General features: G+C 61.3%; 1 protein-coding gene across 7 annotated transcripts in view; it reads right to left on the bottom strand.

The window, feature by feature from the left end:
• Positions 1-930: 930 nt before the first annotated feature.
• Positions 931-8,998, bottom strand: part of HIVEP3 (HIVEP zinc finger 3) — a 487,717-nt gene continuing 479,649 nt past the window's right edge. For 6 of the 7 annotated variants that reach the window (XM_089300862.1, XM_051856636.3, XM_089300861.1 and 3 more), the window contains 2 exons: positions 6,649-7,565; positions 931-5,665 (listed from right to left, as the gene is read on the bottom strand). In XM_089300862.1, coding sequence (XP_089156988.1) covers positions 4,868-5,665; positions 6,649-7,565 — 1,715 coding nt within the window. In that variant the 3' untranslated portion in view covers positions 931-4,867. Of the gene's footprint in view, positions 5,666-6,648; positions 7,566-8,998 lie in introns of those variants that run through there. The other variant, XR_016211086.1, reaches the window with a different exon arrangement.

The raw sequence follows: 8,998 nt of genomic DNA, 5'->3' as shown, positions 1-8,998 counted from the left end.
ACGCCTGTCTTGCTCACTGCCCTGGTGTCAGCCCTTGGCTGGCGCTTACCAAACCAGTGCCCATCTCTCCCACCCTTGGGAAGCCAGCCTCCTGCTTGGAAGCCATCTGGTAATGTTTGGGGTGCTCCAGGCTCCAGTGGCTACCCCGTGTGCCCCACCGCCTCTGACCCCCACGGTGCACTGGCCATGACCCTCCACTTCACGGACAGGGGAGCAGAGGCACTGAAAGGTGACTTGCCCAAAGGTCCACCAGCGGTGGGCGCCGTGCCAGGGTCTGAATTCAGGGCTCATCCTGCGGTGAGCTGAGTGTCAGCCTCCGAAGCCGAGGGCACGGCCTGACCCCCCGGAATCTGTGAGAGCGACTTGGGTCGGAGAGAGGGCCTTTGTCCACGTGACTGCATTGGTGACCTCCAGGTGGGAGCCTCCTGGGTCGGGCTGGGCCCTAGAGCCACCGACAAACGTCAGAAGAGCAGAGACGCCCAGACGGTGGGAAGCCAAGGCGGGGCTGGGATCCGGACACCCAGGAAGGCCGAGGCTGGCCTGAGCTGCCAGAAGCCAGTAGGCAGCGGGGAGCGGACCCTGCTGAGAGTCTCCAGGAGGAGCCCCCTCGGCCCACAGCTGGACTTCAGACTCCCGGCCGGGAGCAGGCGAGAGCGTCTGTTCCGCTGTTTAAAGCCATGTGCGACAGCAGAGCTAAGGAACTCGCTCAGGGCCCAGGCCACGTGGCTGTGGCGTTTGAGCTTCCCAGCCAGGCGGGGACGTGAGGTTCCCAAGAGAGTCCTGGGCTGTGTGACGGTGGGCCAGTGGCTCCCCCTTTCTGGGCTCGAGTGCTTTGTGCTAAAATGATCACTAGGGACGGACGCCAGGCGTCTCCCTCCATCTCGGACATGCGCCACTCTCAAGACAAACCATGAGCCGGGCAAGCAGAGCTATGTTGGGGTTTTCAAATTTATTCCAACGTGCTTTTTTTTTTTTTTTTTTTTGTAAAAAATATCCTCAGGCAGAACACTCAGCCCGAGCTGTAATAAAGGCAATTATTAGACTTGTAAAAACGTCTCATTCACAGTACAGATGTCATTTACAACAGAGGTCACACACAGCGAGACTGAGCATTCGGTCCCTTCTGGAAGCCAGACTCTGTGCTTTGGACCTGCGTGGACTTTTTTTTTTGTTATGGAGTATTTTTTTTCTTTTGCACTGATATATACCATACCGACATTGCAAGATGCAAGTGTAGAAACGGGAGTTTAAATAAAATTACAGGCAAAACCTATCTCATCCCAGTGCAGCTACTGTACATACGTACAGTACGATTTTTGGAATGTATTGCCATTGAAGAACATAGAAACTCTCTAAGGACAATTTCACACACAGAATACATACACCTTTTAGAAAAAAAAGGCAAATATTTATCTTACAGACAGTGCGTATCTTACATTTGCCTACTTGTTTCTCTTTGCTTTTTTTTGTTTTGTTTTGTTTTGTTTTTTAAAACACTTGATTTAGTAAAGTGATCGTGAGTGCTGAAGTAATTTTCTAGTGGGAAGCAGACTGGATTCACGACACGGAAGCAGAATTTGGGGAACAGGCCTTCCGGGCACTTTCTCCCCTGGTCAGTGTGGCAGGGAGGCCCCCCAAGGACGGCTGCTCAGCCGAGACTTTTGCTTTAAGAAGGATTTGTCTGGAAAATGTACTAGAAAGAGAGATTCAGCTCAGATACAGGGCCTGCTCCCATGCCAAAGGACCCGGTTGAGGAGTATGGAAGCTAATCCTTGCCTACTTTTCCCAACAGAGGGCGCCAGAGAGACTTCTGGGTCTGGAGGTTGGAGGCTCTGGGGTGTGAGGGGGGTGGCCCACCGCTTGTGGGCTCCCGGAGGGTCTCAGTGGCTGGGGGCAGGAGGGGTCAGGCCTGCAGTGGGAACAGGCCGGGTAGTACTCAGAAGGACCCTGAGATGGCAGGGGGCAAAGGGCTTCCTGGCAGGCAGACCGGGGGTGCGGAACCCACCGTAGATGGTGAAGTTCGGATCTGAAGCCTTCACAAACACTGAGCCCCTGCTCCCGAGAGCCCAGAATCAGAGCTCCTGTGCACCAGGGAGTGGCCATGCCGCCAGCTTCACAGGGGCCCAGGCGTCTGTGCAGTCCGTCAGTGCCATGTTCCAAGGCCCGGGGCTGGTGGCGCAGAGGGGGAGGTGTGTGTGTGGGGCTGTGCACCTGTGCCCTGGGGAGCGGGGGTGGAGTCTGTGCCCAGTGACAGGAGCCCCAGGCTGGTGGCATCGATTCTGTTCTTCTGGGCACCTGTGTGAAGCAGTAGCCCTTTGGTCAAATTTCATTTGTGCATATGTCCCCGTCATTTGGGAAGGAGTCTCCTGTGACTCCTGGCCCGCTGTGCCCCCTTGCCCCTGCCAGCCGTACCACCCAGCCCTCAGCTCCCCAGAACAGCTAAGGGCACATCGAGGGGTGGAGGGGTGTGGCCGCCCCCAAGATGAGCACCCAGTGTGGGGCAGGAAGGTTTTGCCCTGGGAGGTTTCCAGCCCCTGCCAAGTCTCCCCTCCTAAAGTCCCCAGGAGTTGAGACTAAATAAGATGATGGTGAGGAAGGCCCTGATGCCAGCCTGGGCTGTGAATGGGGCCAGGGCCCTGTCCACTTCCTGTCAAGCCCAAACAGTGCCAACACTGTCCAGGCTGGGCTCACTGGTCTCTCTCAGAGTGGGTGACACCTCCAGGCTCAATCTGGCAGCCAAGGTCACTGGCTGACCACGACTCCCCAGTGTCCAGGAGCACAGGGGCCCCGGGCACGCTCTGCCCTCCTGTCCCCTGTGTGTGAAGCACAGGAGAAAGAGCCAGGGGCCCAGCTGGAGGATGGACCAGTGGCTGGGCCGCGCATCCAGCAGGGGCCAAGCTGGCGAAGACACCCTTGAACTGGGGGAGAGACAAGCACAGGGAGCCCCTAGCGGCATCTCAGCCCTTCCCACTCAGCGCCCTGCCTGAGCAGCCCCCACAGCTCGGAGCCCCTGGCCGGGCCCTGGCTTCAGACAGAAGAAAAGGCCCGGCTCTGAGTGAGGTTGCCTCGGCGCCCGGCCTGGGTGGGCGGCCACCGCGGACCTTGCACTTCCCCTGCCTTGCAGGAAGCAAAGAACGACTCTTTTGGAAGCTTGTGGAAGGCACTCACCTCTCCCGGGCGGAGACTGGAACCGAGCCCGCCTGCCTGTACCAGGAGCACTTGTTTCCACATTTATTGACACTGGGTAAATAGGCTCAAGTTCAAGTTCCACACTTCAACTTGGGATTTAAGTTTGGGGGGGGGGTGTAATTATTTTTCTTACCAAAGCAGGCGTCTGTCCCTGGAAATGCAGGGTGACCTCTTAGAGGTGGCCTCAGGCAGGGATACGGAAGAGGCACTGGCTAGTCCACCTTGCTTTGGAGAAGACTTGAAGTGACGCAGGGACATTCAAAAATCCTCTGGGCAGGAGACTGTGAGGCGGCTGGGGAAGACCCAGCGCCTTCCTCTCTTTACGTGCGAGTGTATTTATATCTGCATGTACGTGTGCACACACAACCACACACGAGAGGACTGGAGAGCACTCATGGGAAACTAAGCTTATTTTGATGCAAGTTCTTGAGCCCCGTGGTGTTCTTCATGCCCATTGCCCATGTACTTTCTGAAGCCCCCGGATTCACAAGGGTTTCAAAATGCTTGCATTGAAATAAGCTGATCTTTTAATTTCTTCAATGAACTTTCGGAAGTACATACCCTCGTGTGTATGTGTGTGTCTCTGCATGTCTGTATTTAGAGGTCAAAACCGACAATAGGCCCGGGCAACCCCCAGCTGTCATTTTGGGGGTATTTCTGTGGGGGAGCGAAGGCCTCAGAAAGTGGGGTGGGCACCAAGGAGTCCCCATGGGCCTCCAGCGCCAGGCACTGGGAGAGCTTAGCCAGCGAAGGGAATGGGGTCCCTGTCCCCCGGGATCAGGTGAAGTAGGACCCACACTCCATGCCCCTGGGCCTTGTGCCTTGCTTTGAGCTTTGTGGGTGGTTTTTAGGATGGAGAAGGAGCCTACGACCAGGGCCCTGAGAGCAAGGCTTAGGCCAGGTGCCCAGGGAACAGGCAGTCAGCCAGGACTCCTTTCCCAGCCCAGGGAGCAGAGGGCCGGAAGCCAGGGCTGGGGTGGTTCGTCCACTTGTCACATGCCAGGATGGACCCCGGCTCAGACTACCCGGGTAGCTGGGAGCCTGGGAGAACCAGCTCCTACCTCCTACCTGTTCCTATGAACTCGTGTTGAATCCTAGCATGGACAACATTTTTTCCTCTTTCAGGCAAAGAAATAAATTAAAAAAGGAAAAAATGGTTTTCCAGGCCTGCTTGCGGAGTGCGGGGGCGGGGGCGGGGACAGAGCGGCAGTGAACAGGACCAGGAACGTCTGCACACAGCAGTGCTTGCTTCTGCATTTAATCACGCATTTTAAAAAGTTTCCTTTTCCTCCTCTCCCTCAGGGCACCCCTTTGCCCTCAGCAGGGTCTGCGCCTGGCCAGCTCGGGCGAGGGGTGGGGGTCAGGAGGCGCCTCCCAGTACAGCACAAATCCTTCTCGGCCCCGGGACGTCTCGTGGGTGGGTGGGTGGGTGGGGTTTATGCACGTGTGTGATTGGTTTTGTTTCCTTTCAAGCAACAAAAGGTGTAGAAAAGGCACAGGTAACTGCAGACATGGGAAGGTAGGACAGACGGGCTTGCGGGCAGAAGCAGCACGGACGGATGGACGGATGGACAGACAGTCAGGGCAGAGGGACGGTGAGCGCCGTGAGTCGAGGGGCTGGCTGCAGAGATCCGTTGCCTGCCGCTGGGAGCCGCATGCTGGGGCGGCCACACGGAGACTAAGGGCTCGGCGGGCCCCTGTCCTCGGGCTGTGGTGGAGGCGCCCTGGGCTCCCCACTTCCTGAGGGCTCAGGGGAGCCCTGCCTGGTCCTGGGTTCCCCGGAGAGGTTCCTCCTCCTCCGGGCTGGGAAGCGAGCGGAGGCCTCGGCCAGGCAGCCCACAGAGCTGCTGCGGTCCAGTGGCGGGGTGGCTGGGTCCTCGGGCTTGGCCGGTGCGCGTGGTGACTCCAAGCGGGGGCTCCGGGACAGTACTGCCCAGTGGCCCTGGGGTGGCCGGGATGAAGCCTCGGGTGGGGTGTGGGAGCTGTGCCTGGGCGTGGGTTCTGGGGGCGCCTCGGCCCCCTGGGGCTCCCAGTCTGGAGGTCTGCCCAGGCCCCCGCCTGTCCGTTCTCTCTCCCTCTCCCTGGGGTCCTCCCTGCCCTCCAGCTCCGAGGAGAGGGTGAACTTGGAGACCTTAGCCACGGGGGACACAGAGGCTGGCGAGCTCTCGGTGGGACTCCAGCGGCTTCGCTCCTGGGCCTCCCGGGCCCCTGTCAGGTCGCTGCCACCCCCTGAGAAGCCGCTGACCCAGGCCACCGTGGGCCCCGGCCGGGCCTGCACCATCTGGATCCCCCCGATGGGGATCAAGGGGCACGGGGCGCGGGTCAGGTGCTGGGAGTGCAGCGGCAGGTGGCTGAAGATGTTCTCCTCTGTCCGGGCTGGGATGTGGCCGAGGAAGTCGCGGGAGGCAGAGAAGGGTCGGGAGCAGAATCGATGAGCAGGGCCAGGTGAGCAGGACGGACTTCGGGGCTCGGCCTTCTGCTGGGGTTAGCAAACAAGACAGGGTGAGGCCAGGAAGGTGCGCTGCGCTGGGAGGCGGGGGCGGGGCTGCACCAGGACCTAGGCACTGAGCGGGGACCGGAACCTGCCTTCCTGACTGCCTGCCCGGGATACCATCCAGTGGGCCATTCCCAGCTGTCCAGCGACTGGGGGCGTCCTCTGGCCCCGTGGTCTCAGACCTTGGGGCAACACATCTGTCTTTGTGGGAGGGGCTTCTTAGACAAGCTCCCCCCACCCCACCCCCGCTCTCACCCTGGTCCGTCCTTTCCGTTCCTCCAATGGCCCTGCCCCAACTTTGCCCTTGGACATCTTCCCACCCAAGGCTCCCAACCTTCTCCCACCAGCAGGAATCTTAATGGGAACCCACAATGACAACCAAGGCTCGGCTCCCACATCAGTGCCCCTCCAGGAGTGATGGTGCCCTGTCCCCGGGAAAAGGGGTCAGGTCTAGGGAAGCTGGCTGCAGTGTGTGTGTGTGTGTGTGTGTGTGCGCACATGTGCACAGAGATGGCAGGACCCCAGGGTGGTGAGGCTGTGGCAGCACTGGTGAGGCTGGTGGGTGGGACCACAGTGGTAGCAAGAAGTGGTGTGGCCGTGGTGATGCCTGTGGGATCACTGGGGGCATGGGGACAGCAGTGCTGGGGCTGGGGTGACTTTGGGGACACTCTGTGCTCGCAGACTGCGTGTGGGGGGCAGGGGCTGTAGAAGCGTTTATACTCGTGGCCAGGCCGCAGGTAGAGGCCCCCAGAGCCCATGATCTCCGGAAGGCTACAGGGAAGGTGAACCGACCAGCTGGTCATGGCACCCGGTGGGACGCTGGGCCCAGTCAGTGCCCAGAGCTGTCTGCCGAACCCCACGGAACGCCTGGACTGCTGCAGCGGTGTGGTTCCCGGGGGACAGCTCAGAACACACCAACCCCCCAGCCACCGGGGGGGGGGGGGGCGGGGCGGGCTGGGACTCACCCAGGTGGAGGCGCAGGTCTCGGAGCTTCTGCCGAGGAGCTTGTGAGGTAGAGGCGCGGGTGGAAGGGGAACCCGCGGGGCCGGCCTCGAGCCTGGGCCATGCTCACCCGCCGAGGGGCTGCCCGGCCCAGCCAAGGCCCACTCCCCTGGCAGCACCGGCCGTGGCGGGGACGCTGCCTGGCCCGGAGACCATCTCCTGGTGGGTGAGTGGCGGAGGGGGCCCGGGCCTGGGGTGCCCTCAAGTTCAGGGGGCAGGTGTGCGCGAGGGGTTGGTTCTCTTCCCAGGGGATGGAAGGTGAGAGGAGACAGCTGGAGTCGTGGAGACCCGCAGGGGAGGGGGCCCGTGTCTCTTCGTGGGCCTGTCTGGAGGCCGGGTGGGCTCGAGGCCGGGGCCAGGGCCTCCCGGGCCGGTGAGCATCGCTGCGGAGACGAGTTGTTTTTGGTTAGTGAGTGTTTGCGGGCCAGCGGTGGGCGGCTGCCTGGTTCTCGGCTTGGGGACCACGGCCGTCGGGGTGATGCAGCCTTGGAGCTCGGGGCTGGGCCTGCGTCCTTCTCCACGGGGCCTGCGGGGGCCGGCCCCGGCGGGGGGAGGCACAGGGTGCTCTGACTGCAGGAGCAGCAGGTCCTGGCTGTCGGGCGCTCAGCTTCCGAGACGGAGCCACTTGGCGCGGCCTGCAGCTCGGCGCTGGCACCTGAGGGCTGAGGGCTGGGGAGCGGGGAGGAGTCTGGCCGGCTGGGTGGGGCAGCCTCTGCAGACGGCCGGGGCGCCTCGTCCTGGCTCTCCTCCTCGTCCTCGTCTTCCTCGTCATCCAGGTCCGAGTCGGAATCCGAGCCCTCCAGGTCTGAAAACTGGTGTTCCTCCACCACCTCTGAGCCCTGGCGCCCTTCCGGGTCCTGGAACAGGTCGTCACTGGTTCCTGAGGGGAGGGAGGACATGGGACAGGAGGTCATGGTCAGGCCAAGGCCACGCTGGCCCCGCGGCTGCTCCTCCCTAAACGCCAGGGTCCTCCCTGGTCGGCTGGGCAGAAGAGCTTCGGCTGGGGTTGACCAGGCATCGGAACAGATACCAGCCGCACTGTGACGATAGTGAGCAGCATCGACCCGGGGTCTGCAGAGCGCAAGGCTCGTTCTGTAGGCTTTGGGGCTGTGAATTCGTGTGTTCCTCGAGGAACCCCGGGTGGTTGGCCTATTCTTCTCCGTGTGTTACAGATGGGAAAATTGAGCTAAGAGATTAAGTAACTGGTCCAAGTTAGGGAGTAGTAGGGCTGGCACTGAACCCCAGTGAAACGCCACCACCAACTCCGTTAGCATCTCCGTGTTGGCCGCCCATTCCCCAAGCCCCTTGACCACGCTGTATTATTGCGCTGTGCCTTGGTCTCTCCCTTTGTCAAACGAATGGGATGGCGTTCTCTCACGGGCTTCTCTAGAGGCGAATGCAGGCCTAGCACACAGCAAGTGCCCTAACTAACCACAGCCAGCGTGAGCACTTAAATGACGTGCTCCATGCCTCCAGGACAGAGTGGTCATCCTGGCCAAACTGGCGGCACAGGGCCACGGCGGGTTTAAACGCGCATCTGCCACTGTGACCAGGCCACTGCTGGCTGGCACGCCGGCATCTGGCAGTGGCAGACTCTGGCCGCCGTGGGTGGCTGGGCTAAGTCAGCCTCAGGCTGCAGGGCAGGGCCCACCCCAGCTGTACTCCCGACCAGAGAGAACACTGCTCCCAGCTGGGGGTGGAAGGTTGTCTCCGAAACACTAGCCTTCTCGCGGGGTAGACCTGACCGGCCAGGGGAGCTCTCACATGTCAGGAGTCCAGTTTGGGCATCTCCAGAATGGGCACCATGCTGGATGCCAGGGACCGTTTTGCTGCCGTGTGGCCCCCCGGCAGGCTCCCGGGAGCTCGGAGCTGGCTGGCCCATGGCTGGGCTGTTGTGGCCTGGTGTCTACCACTTGCAAAGTGAGGGCTGAGCCTCACACAGGCCAGCGTTGCACCACTGTGGGCCAGGGGTGCCGGACAGAGGTGCTCATCCAGCTCTCTGGCGCACCCAGCTGCCTCGGGGCCAGAAAGTCTGGCAATGCCTGGACAGCCATCAGATTCTGCACGTGGACAACAGCGGGCGATCAGTAGCACAGCTGTCAAAAGCCGTGGGATGGGAGCAGGGACTAGGAGGCAGGCAGAGGGCCTCGAGGCTACGGGCAGGGCCTCCGGGAGGCTGGAAGCTGAAGATAAAGAGACCCGAAGGGGACGGGGGCTGGGCCGGGAGTAAGGACGGGCATGCACAAACGTGTGATTCTGCCCCAGCTGCTGGCCTCCCTTGCCCGGGACACTGGTGGCTGCCTCCCTCAGTCC

The sequence above is a fragment of the Oryctolagus cuniculus genome, chromosome 7, assembly GCF_051225735.1.
Source record: "Oryctolagus cuniculus isolate XC-2025 breed Fujian yellow rabbit chromosome 7, ASM5122573v1, whole genome shotgun sequence".
Taxonomy (NCBI): domain Eukaryota; kingdom Metazoa; phylum Chordata; class Mammalia; order Lagomorpha; family Leporidae; genus Oryctolagus; species Oryctolagus cuniculus.
The sequence above is the reverse complement of the archived record's forward strand: the minus strand, read 5'-3'. Positions and strand labels throughout refer to the sequence as shown.